A 12,126-nucleotide genomic window follows, 5' to 3' on the forward strand; every position below is an offset into this window, starting at 1 on the left:
AGTTGAAATATTAATCCTTCAGCTTGATATCAAGTCCCTTGAAGGTTGGAGGGTGTCGGGCATAGCAGGTATCAGTGACCTTTAATCACTTTTAGAAGGAGGCAGAGTAAAAACATGAAACAGTACACACAAAATGTTTGTTATTTAGGTATGAACAAGTACTGCTACGTTTTAAAAAAGGGTGTATTGTTTAAAAACACTAGTTATTCTTTAAAAATAACTATTCCAGAAAGATAAATAAAGATTAATGAGAAAGAAATTAAATCCTTTATGCTAAAACAAACAAAACATTTCCACAAGACACAGGGAAAAGAGGCCGTCCACAAACAATCATGCACTTAAAAAAAGACGGAGACTTTTTGTTTTAGATCACTTTACCTTGACGCACTCCAGTTTCAATCCTGGTGCAAAGGTCTGCCTGAGGGGTGGAGAGATGCACTAAAGGCCCAGCTCCAGGCATGAAGTTATTGTCAGGATCTTCTGCATATATTCTAGCTTCAAAGGCATGGCCCTGCAGGGTTATTTCTTCTTGGCTCAAAGGAATCTTCTCTCCTGCTGCAATCTGATAAAAGAAGAGTATATGCTTCTGTGAAAATCCACTTTATGGCACCTATGAGACTTGGGAAGTTGATGGTCTTGCCTTTTTCTATGGAAAATGTATATTTGGGCTTTATAATGATGCCAAATAAAAACTAATTTTATCCACCTACCCGAGTTCTGGGCAAAAGCAAAAAGAGGTTAAAAACAGATGCAGTTTGGAAATAATATATTAATTACAATAGATTTCTAGAGTTTTTAAATAGAGAAAGCAGGAGAACTGACAACTAAATCATAAATATAAAAATCTGTGTTTCTTCAATGTAATCACAACTAAAATTTCTTACTGGCAAGATAGTCTGTTTCCATTTAAAACTTTAGCACTCAGTTACCAAACCAATCTTTTTTTTTTTTTTTTTAATAGTTAATTATTAGTTGGTGTTTAGGACTACACTCACAGTTATGGCTAAAGTGTGGCACTTTTCATCCTTGAATCTTTTTTTTTAAAGTGTATTTATTTAAGTATACCCAATGTGGGGCTCAAACTCACAACCCCAAGATTAAGAGTCACATGCTCTACCAATTGAACCAGCCAGTCACCCCCATCTTTGTCTTCTTCATCACCAAGAGAGTGATAAAGCAAGACAGAAAGGGGAACATAATGGTTTTTCAATTTTGTTATATTAACATATATTGTATGATACCAGATTATAAACAGGATGATCATTATTGTTTATCACTACTACAATTGTATTATTTTGACTATTACATACCAATACAATGACTCTCTCTCTTCAACTAGTATCATTTGGAAAGGCTATTGGAAGACATGCTGTCACTCTCTCTCTTTACTCCCTCCTGAAGTTTTCCTCCAAGATGAGAAAAGGACAAACCAAGAAAGCAAAAGATACAGGGGAAGAAAACTAAGTAATTTAGCACCACTTGGAACTAAACAGGTAAGCTTGAAAAAGAGGCAAAGGTTTCATCTCTTTAAACCTGTAGATAAGGTAAATCAGGAACCACAGCAGTTAAGAATGAAAGGAAAATGGACCAAATTGAATGTCTTTACTGCATGGTGTTTTGTTTTTTGTTTTTTTTGTTTTGTTTTTAAAAAAAAAATTTTTTTTTAACCTTTATTTATTTTTGAGACAGAGACAGAGCATGAATGGGGGAGGGTCAGAGAGAGAGGGAGACACAGAATCTGAAACAGGCTCCAGGCTCTGAGCCATCAGCACAGAGCCTGACGCGGGGCTTGAACTCACGAACCGCGAGATCATGACCTGAGCCGAAGTCGGACGCTTAACCGACTGAGCCACCCAGGCGCCCCTACTGCATGGTGTTTTGAACCACACTCTGCAGCCATACTGCCTGGGTTCAGATTCTTTCTCTATACTTAACTCTGTTCTGGGCATACTCATATTCTGGGCAAGTTTCTTAACCTCTTGATGCCTCAGAGAAAAGTACATATAGTAAGCATTATATAAGTGTTAACTATTGTCATTTCATTCATACCCTTTATAGTGAATTACTTTTTAATATTTTAATAAAGAATTCCATTTGTCTTAATATAAACAAGGAGGGCGAGTGGGTGGCTCAGTCAGTTGGGCATCAGACTCTTGATTTTGGCTCAGGCCACAATCCCAGGGTTGTGGGATCAAGCCCTGGGTTGGACTCTGTGCTGAGCATGGAGCCTTCTTGGGATTCTCTCTCTCCCTCTGCCCCTCTCCTCTGCTTGTGTGCATGCCCTCTCTCTCTAAAATAATGTGTGTGTGTGTGTGTATACATATATATACACACAATATATATTATATATAATTATATAATGTATATATAGGTGTATGTATATATACGTGTGTGTGTGTATATATATATATATATATATGTGTATGTATGTGTGTATGTGTATATACACACATACATACACATACACACAAAGAAAAGAATAACCATGTGTCCATATTTCAAGATGTGATCTTATTTCTGACTATATAGCCCCATTTCAGTCTGGCTTGTCTTTGCCTATCTATTTTCCTCTCAAGTTGGCTTCTGTCTGAGCTCAGAAGAGATAGACCCTAACCATGCCTCTGCATACTTGGACATCTGTGCCATGGGAGTTCTCTCAGGCTTAGACTTTGACTCTTTGGAACTCCTGGACCTTGGATACTTTTCTAGCTCCCCCTGAACATGGCTAGCCAATTGCATCTGCAGCCTGGATGCTCACATCACTGTAGCCTCATTCTAGGGAGGTCATGGTCCAAGGGGGCTGGTCCTGGAGCTTGAAGTCTTGACTCAATAAGTGGCGAGACTCCTTGTGTTACCTCTTCCTGGAAGTCAGACTCCAAAGTACCTTGAGCATTATAAATGAGGTCCAGTGGTATACTTAAGTTCTAGAATCCCTCCCCAGATAAGAAAAGCCTACTTCCCTTTTGAAGAGCCTCTCTGAAGAGCCTCTTACAATTTCTTGAGTTGCAGAAATAAAAGTCCACTAGTTCTCCTTATATCCAAAAGCTTTCTCTTCCCTTATTCCCTGGAAACATTTTATCCATCATGATTTCAAAATTCTGGACTCTTTTGGTTACTGCTTCATAAAAAAAAAAAAAAAAAAAATTCCCCCTTTCCTTGAATTCTGGAAACATAAGCACTCTTTCCAAAACTTTCTAAATCCACAATTTTCCTGTTACTTACTAACACTTACTAGTCTGATGTGCCTGGTTTTCATTAGCCCTGGAGGCTACAGAGGCCCAAAAGAATCTTATGGTTCAATTAAAATCACCAATCATCCCCAATGAACCAAAAAAAATAACATCATATTATTGCCCACAGAAGTTCTGAAAAGACCAAATTATGAAAATAATCAAGACATTAACATCACAACATGCAAAAAAAAGATTTAGATTCAGAATATATAAAGAACTAAGAATTCTACAGAGATCAAAAATATTTACACTTCTTAAACTTTTTGTCGTATTAAAAAAGCTGTGAAATCAATTGTTTTCAATAATAAGAGAAAAACAGACTAAGTTATTATTCACATTTGAAGGAATATGCTTTGTGGAACTCTAGTTAAAGCCAGGGCTTCTCAAACTATTTATAACAAAGGAACAATTATAGACTTATATTTTGGTAACATACAGTAGACATAAATAACATAGCAATGGCAAAAACGCTATAAAAATTTCTAAACACTTATTCTGAATGGGATATACTTATCCCACCACAGGCCAACAACGGTGTACAAGTCAGCAATTGCATGTGGCTCACTCTGTTGGTCTAGACTGTTACTTTGGCTCTTCATTCCCAACTCTTCCTTAGCTCATTTTACAGTGGCTAGCATCTGTCCTGCCTCTAAAATCAAGTGCCTGGCCCTGAATAATGTGGCCTCAAGCAGAGCACAAGGCTTTGGTATTGAGATACTGCGGTCACAAGGAAGCCTCAGGGGCAACAGCTCACCTGCGCCTTGCCTAAGGAGAAATGATAGTAAGTGACAGGTTAGAAATATGAGTCCATAAAGTGACAATAGTGTCACAGCAACAAATGAAGTATCATCTGTAATATCCCATTTTCCTGTCCTCGTGACAACTACAAGAATTGAACCCCTATCCAAAAGGACACCTTCTTTCAGAAGGCCAGCAGGTAACATATTCTCAAGATCGATCTTTAACAGAAAAAACGTCCCCACCCTAAGCTGCCACTCCACCAAGTCAGTTCCTGTGATCATCTCAGTAACAGGGTGTTCCACTTGCAGCCTTGTATTCATCTCCATGAAGTAGAAATTGTGCTTGGAGTCCATAATAAACTCCACAGTTCCTAAAAGATAAAACACAACAGTCACATTTCAACAGCATATAATAAGTAGAAATCAAAACCTTCCGTGATGTATTACACCAACTTTTACTGTTACCTTTATTCAATGTTAAAATTTTGCATTTCGTGAAGAAAATTATCTTACATTTTGCAGCAGCAAATGATTCTTAATCAAAAATAGGGAACCACACGACATCTAGCAATAGAAAAGTATGTCTGGGGTTTTGAGCAAATGGTAGCCCAAGCTATGAATAGTCTCAACTGTCGCAGTAATGAGAACATGGTTGGACCATGTGTTATGGCTTCGGTGCACCAAGACCCCTGGAACTTCATGCTGAAACATCCCATCTCACTCTCCCCCAGTAGAAAAAATATAACATTGTTTCCTCCAGACTGTAAGCTTTGGAGGTTTCCTTTAAGAGTTCTTTTGCTGGGGCGCCTGGGTGGCTCAGTTGGTTAAGTGGCCGACTTTGGCTCAGGTCATGATCCCGCCAGCGGCCACCCGTGAGTTCAAGCCCCACATTGGGCTCTGTGCTGACAGCTCAGAGCCCGGAGCCTGCTTTGGATTCTGTGTGTGTTGTCTCTCTCTACCCTTTCCCTGCTAGTACTCTGTCTCTGTCTCTCTCTCAAAAATAAATAAACATTAAAAAAAAAAAAAACACCCAAAAAACACTCCTTTTGCTGGGGGGCGCCTGGGTGGCTCAGTCAGTTAAGTGTCTGACTTCAGCTCAGGTCATGATCTCACAGCTGGTGGTGGGTTCAAGCCCCACATGGGGCTCTATGCTGACAGCTTGGAGCCTGAAGCCTGGAGCCTGCTTTGAACTCTGTGTCTCACCCTCTCTCTGCCCCGTTCACACTCTGTCTCTCCCTCAAGAATAAATTAACATTAAAAAAAAATTAAAAAAAAAAAAGTCCTTTCGCTGGTGATGCACTGGAAGATTATTTAGCAACTAAAGCTATATCTTCCCCAACTTTATTAAGGCATAATTTCATATAATAAAATTTAACTTTTTAAAGTGTAGCACAGTATGCTGGGTTTCAGCACTTGAATACCGTCATACATCTACCACCACCATGAAAATGCAAAACATTTCCATCATCCAAAATGTTCCCTTGTTCCCCTTTGCAGTCAGTCCCTTCCCCAGGATGTTGGCTCCAAGCAATCACTGGCCTGTTTTCTATCATAGTTCTTTTCTAGAATGTCATATAAATGAAATCGTATAGTGTGTAGTGTTTTGTGTTTGAGTTTTTTTCACTTAGCTGAAAGTTAGTTCCATATAATTTAAGACTGTTTTTCAAATTGTGGGTCATAACTGATTACTGGCTTGCAAAGATTTAGCGAAGTCTTCCAGTTTCTGGCCCAGAAGAAGCTGAGAAGTCACCATTCTAACCTGACAAAAGTAAAAAGCCAAATAAACTGAAAAATCAACAATGTGTCTCAGATGCATCAGAGACGTGAGGTCACAGGGCAAACCACTGCCCCTCAACCTACAGAGAAAGACAGGCAAATACAGAGATTCTCAACTTACTGAAGCAGAAACCCACAAACAAAACTTCTGCAGGAACAAGTACCAGAGGAGGAAAAACTGGATTGTGATTGACGATTTGCTGGACACTCAGTGTGGACAACTCTGAGGGTTACAAACTCCAAGGACAGTCCCCCCCGACCCCTGGCCCCGCCAAACTTCTGTGAGTTTTACCTGCAGGAGTTCTACCAGGTCCTCACAGTGAATACTAGAGAAAAACTCCCTTGAGCTTCTAGCAGTGGAAGGGGAAAAGGAACCATCTGAAGTACACTGGAATTCTGTCCTGGACAAGATTCGTCCGTAAGAGAAATTACGTCACTAGACCCTAAACTATGGCAGTGTCATCAGAGCCTAATTAACGTAACTGGAGGAAGGGAAATACACAGTTCCAGCCATCTTGTCCCACAGAAGTGAATAAATCAAAACAAGTACACAAAAAACACACTGAGAGGCACTGATGAAGTTCACCAAAACACTCAGACCTAATCACAAGACTACAGAACACTTCCCCTTCCCCACACCTAACCACCATATGACTAATGCCCTCTTTTCTGCAGTTCTTTTTACCTGATACATCAGGTCTGGCTATCAAGAAAAATCACAAGGCATACTAAGAGGCAAAAAAACACAGTTTAAAGAGATTGAAAAAGCATCAGAACCAGACTCAGAAATGACAGAAATGTTGGAATAATCAGACCAAGAACTTAAAAACATGCTGATTAATACACTAAGAGCTTTAATGGAAAAAGTGGACACATGCAAGAACACATGGATAACATAAGCAGAAGCATGGAAATTCAAAGAAAGAATTGAAAAGAAATGCTAGAAATCAAAACACTGTAATAGAAATGAAGAATGCCTCTGATGGGCTCATCGGTAGACTGGACACAGCCAAGGAAAGAATTTCTGAGCTTGAGGATATGCAACAGAAACTTCCAAAACTAAAAGCAAAGACAAAAAAGACTGAAAAACAAAGAAACAAACAGACGAAAAAAAACCAAACAGAATATCCAAGAACTGTGGGCAACTAGAAAAGGTGTAACGTATGCATAACGGGAATACCAGAAAAACAAAAAAGAAAAGACCAGAAACAGTATTTGTAGCAATAATGACTGATAATTTTCCCATTAATGTCAAGACACCGAATCACATGCCTGGAAGGTCAGAGAACACCAAGCAGGATAAATGTCAAAAACCCCCTACACCTAGGCATATCATTTTCAAAGTACAGAAAATAAAAATGAATGAATCAATGAATGAACAAATGAATGAATGAATCCTGAAAGAAGCTGAGGGCGGGGGGGGGGGGACACCTTACCTATAAAGAAGAAAGGGTAAGAATTACATATGACTTCAGAAGCCAGGCAAGCAAGAACAGTGAAGTGAGTTATTCAAAGTGTTGAGTGAAAAAAATCATCAACCTAGTATTCTGTATCTTGTGGAGTTACAGTTATTTCTTGTGGAGAAATAAAGATTGTTCCAAATAAACAAAAATTGGGAGAATTTTTGACAGTGGATCTACCTTGCAAGAAATGTTAAAAGAAGTTCTTTAGAGAGAAAGAAAATGACACAGGGTCAATACTCCAAAAAGAAACAGCCTTAATGTGTATGCACCTAAGAACAGAGTGTCAAAAAAACTGAGAACTGCAAACAGATGAGTCTACCAATACAGTTGGAGATTTTAACAGTCCTCTATTAGAAATGGACAATCTAGCAGGCAGAGAAGTAAGGACATAGTTGAACTTAATAGTACCACCAATCAACTGGATACAATTGATGTCTATAGACTACTTTATCCAACAAGAGCAGATTACACATTCTGCAGATTACACTCACATGGAACATTCACCAAGACAGACCACATTCAGGGCCATAGAAAAGACCTTAACAAATTTAAAAGAAAAGGTATTATACAATGTTTGCTGTCAAGACCACAATTAAACTAAAAATCAATTGAACTAGAAATCAGTAATAGAAAGACAGCTGGAAAAAAAATTCCCAAATACTTGCAGATTAAATAACACATTACAAAGTACCACATGGGTCAAGAAGAAATCCCAAGTGAAATTTAAAAATATTAAAACTACATAAAAATAGAAATATAACTTCAAAATTTGTGGGCTGCATTGAAAGCAGTGCTTAGAGGGAAATTTATAGCACTGAATCCATATATTTGAAGAGAAGAAAGATCAAAATTAAGCTTCCATTATAGAAAACTAGAAAAAGAACAGCAAATTAATTCCAAAGTAAGCAGAAGAAAAGAAATAATAGAGTAGAAATACATGAAATTCAAAATAGAAAATCTATAGAGAAAACCAATAAAACCAGATCAATAAAATACACAAGTCTCTAGCCAAATTATTTAAGAAAAAAAGAAGAGACAAATTATTAATATTGGAAATGAAAGAAAGCAAATCAATATAGGTCTTGTTAATAATAAATTAATAATCCTATTAATAATAGGATATTAAATGTGTATTATGAACAACTTTATGCCCATAAATTTGATAACTTAGATGAAACAGACCAATTCCTTCAAAGACACAATCTGCCAAAAGTCACACAAGGAAAAAAAATCACTCTGAAACAATCTGAATAGGCCTATATCTACTAAGGAAGTTGAAATAATCATTAATAACCTCCAAAACCTCCAAAATAGGCCCAGATTGGCTCACTGATGAGTTCTACCAAGCACTGAAGATAGAATTTATACCAATTCTTTATAATCTCTTCCAAAAGACAGAAGACAGAATAGTTCCTAACTCATTTTATGAGGACAGCATTACCTTAATACCAAAACCAGAGAAAGATTACAAAAAAACTACAAATCAAATCTCTTATAAATGTGAATGCAGTAATCCTTAACAAAATATTAGCAAATAAAATCTAACAATGTGTAAAAATAAGTATGTACAATGACCAAGTGGGATTTATCCCAGGAATGCAAGGCTGGTCCAACATTTGAAAATCAATCAAGGTAATCCATCACATCAATAAGCTAAAGAAGAACCATAAGATTATATCAATAGATGCAGAAAAGCATTTGATGAAATCCAATACCTAATTATAATAAAAACTCTTGACAAACTAGGAATAGAGAGGAACTTCCTCAATTTGATAAAGAAGATTTACAAAAACTTACAGCTAACATTATATTCAATGGTGAGAAACCAGCTTTCCCACTAAGATCAGAAATAAGGCAAGGATGCCCACTCTCACCATTCCTTTTCAACATCATACTGTAAGTCCTAGCTAATGCAAGACAAGAAAAGGAAATAAAGGGTATACAGATTGTGAAGGAAAAAATGAAACTGTCTGATTACAGATGGCTTATCTATGTAGAAAATCCAAAAGAACTGACCAAAAAAAATGCCTCAAACTAATAAGTGATCATATCAAGGTTACAAGATACAAGGTTAATATATAAAAGTCAATTGTTCTCCTATATAAGAAGAACAAATAGAATTTGAAATTAAAAACACAATATCATTTACACAGGCACTCCCAAAATGAAAAAGGTATAAATCTAACAAAATATGTACTAGATATATATGAGGAAACTACAAAATTCTGATGAAAGAAGTCAAGGAAGAACAAAATGGAAAAATATTCCATGTTCATTGATAAGAAGACTCAACATCATCAAGATGTCAGTTCCCCCAACTTGTTCTATAGAGACAACACAATCTCAATCAAAACCCCAGCAAGCTATTTTGTGGGTATCAAAAAATTGATTCCAGTGTTTTATATGGAGAGGCCAAAGACCCAGAATAGCCAATTTGATATTGAGGGAGAATAACAAAGTTGGAGGACTGACACTATCTGAGTTCAAGACTTACTATAAAGCTACAGTATTCAAAACAATGAAGTACTAGGGAAAGAACAAATAAATAGATCAGTGAAACAGAACACATAGCCTAGAAATAAACCTATATAAATAGAGTCAATTGATCTTTGACAAAAGAGCAAAGGCAACGCAATGGAGCAAAGATAGTCTTTTCCAAAAATGGTGCTGGAACAACTGTACAGCTACATGCAAAAAAATGAATCTAGACACAGACCTTATATACCCTTCACAAAAATTAACTTAAAATGGATCACAGACCTAAATTTAGAACACAAAATCATAAAACTCTTACAAGGCAGCAGGAGAAAACCTAGATGACCTTGAGTATAGTGATGTCTTTTTAGATACAACAGCAAAGGCATGATTCATTAAAGAAATAATTGATAAGGCAGGCTTCACTGAAATTAAAAACTTACGCTCTGCAAAAGATAATGTCAAAAGAATGAGAAGATAAGCCACGAACTGAGAGAAAATACTTGCAAAAGATACTTCTGATAAAGGACTGGTATCCAAAATATACAAAGAAATCTTAAAGCTCAATAATAAAACAAACAGTCCAATTTAAAAAATGGGCAAAACACCTGAACAGACCTCAGTGAAGAAGAAACACAGATGGCAAGTAAGCATATGAAAAGATGCTCCACATCATATGTTATTAGGGAAATACAAATTAAAATGAGACACCACTACACACCTATTAAATGGAACACTGACAATACCAAATGCTAGTGAAGATGTGGAGCAACAGGAACTCTCACACATTGCTGGTGGGAATGCAAGATGGTACAGCCACTTTGGAAGAAAGTCTGGCAGCTTCTTACAAAACTAAACATACTCTTACCATATGATCCACTGACCAAACTTTTTGGTATTTACCTAAATAAACTGAAACTGTCCACACAAAACTCTGCACACAGATTTTTATAACTTTTTTTTTTTAATTTTTTTTAATGTTTATTTATTATTGAGAGACAGGGAGAGACAGAGCATGAGCATGGGAGGGGCAGAGAGAGAGGGAGACACAGAATCCAAAGGAGGCTCCAAGCTCTGAGCTGGCAGCACAGAGCCCGACGCGGGGCTTGAACTCACAAACCGCAAGATCATGACCTGAGCCGAAGTTGGATGCTCAACCGACTGAGCCACCCAGGCGCCCCTATAACTGTTTTATTTATAACTGCCAAACTTAGAAGCACCCAAGATGTCCTTCAGTAGGTGACAGGATAAATTGTGGTATATCCAGACAATGGGATATGATTCAACACTAAACAGAAATGACCAAGTCATGAAAAGATATGGAGGAAACTTAAATGCCTATTACTAAGTGAAAAAAAGCCAATCTTAGAAGGCTATAAACTGTATGGTTTCATCTATATGATATTCTGGAAAAGGCAGAACTATGGAGGCAATAGAAAGATCAGAGGTTGTCAGGAGTTAAAGACAGGGAGGGATAAAAAGCAGAGCACAGAGGATACCAGAGGCACTGAAAGTACCCTATGATACTACGATGGTGGATACATGTCATTCTACATTTTTCCAAATGTATAATGTATAACAATATCATAGAATGTACATCATCAAGAGTGAACCCTAATGTAAACTATGGATTCTAGATGATAATGACATGTCATTATAGGTTTATTCATTGTAACAAATGAATCACTGGGATGTTGATAGTTGGGGAGGCCGTGCAAGTGTGGGCATGGGGGTATGGGAACTCTCTGTACTTTTCACTCAAGTTTCCCGTGAAACTAAAACTGCTCTAAAAAAATTATTTACTAATTTTTTTTTTTTTAATTTTTTTTTTTCAACATTTATTTTTGGGACAGAGAGAGACAGAGCATGAACGGGGGAGGGGCAGAGAGAGAGGGAGACACAGAATCGGAAACAGGCTCCAGGCTCTGAGCCATCAGCCCAGAGCCTGACGCGGGGCTCGAACTCACGGACCGCGAGATCGTGACCTGGCTGAAGTCGGACGCTTAACCGACTGCGCCACCCAGGCGCCCCAATTATTTACTAATTTTAAAAAATGCAAAAGAAATCATTTTAGTGATTTTATTTTAAAATAGGATAGAAAATATCAAATAGCATTACACATAATTAGGGTTAAGTACTGTTTAGTGAATTTTTTTTTCAAATATACATGTATATAAACATAAATACTTATGTGTATATACTGGGTCTCAATGTAAACTGTATTTCTTTTTCTTTTTTTTAACATTTATTTATTTTCAAGAGACAGAGAGAGACAGAGTGAGAGTGAGGGAGGGGCAGTGAGAGAGGGGGACACAGAATCTGAAGCAGGCTCCAGGCTCTGAGCTGTCAGCACAGAGCCTGATGCGGGGCTTGAACCTGCCAACAGTGATATCATGACCTGAGCTGAAGTCAGACGCTTAACCGACTGAGCCACCCGGG

General features: G+C 37.5%; 1 protein-coding gene across 5 annotated transcripts in view; it reads right to left on the reverse strand.

Moving 5' to 3' along the window:
- Window positions 1-12,126, reverse strand: part of MCCC1 (methylcrotonoyl-CoA carboxylase 1) — a 63,071-nt gene that overhangs the window by 22,266 nt on the left and 28,679 nt on the right. For all 5 annotated transcript variants that reach the window (XR_004344089.1, XM_030329277.2, XM_030329276.1 and 2 more), the window contains 2 exons: window positions 4,217-4,344; window positions 379-562 (listed from right to left, as the gene is read on the reverse strand). Coding sequence is in view for 4 of the 5 variants with exons in the window: in XM_030329277.2 (XP_030185137.1) it covers window positions 379-562; window positions 4,217-4,344 (312 nt within the window). In the remaining variant the exon portion in view is untranslated. The remainder of the gene's footprint in view (window positions 1-378; window positions 563-4,216; window positions 4,345-12,126) is intronic.

The sequence above is a fragment of the Lynx canadensis genome, chromosome C2, assembly GCF_007474595.2.
Source record: "Lynx canadensis isolate LIC74 chromosome C2, mLynCan4.pri.v2, whole genome shotgun sequence".
In the NCBI taxonomy this organism is placed as follows: Eukaryota; Metazoa; Chordata; class Mammalia; order Carnivora; family Felidae; genus Lynx; species Lynx canadensis.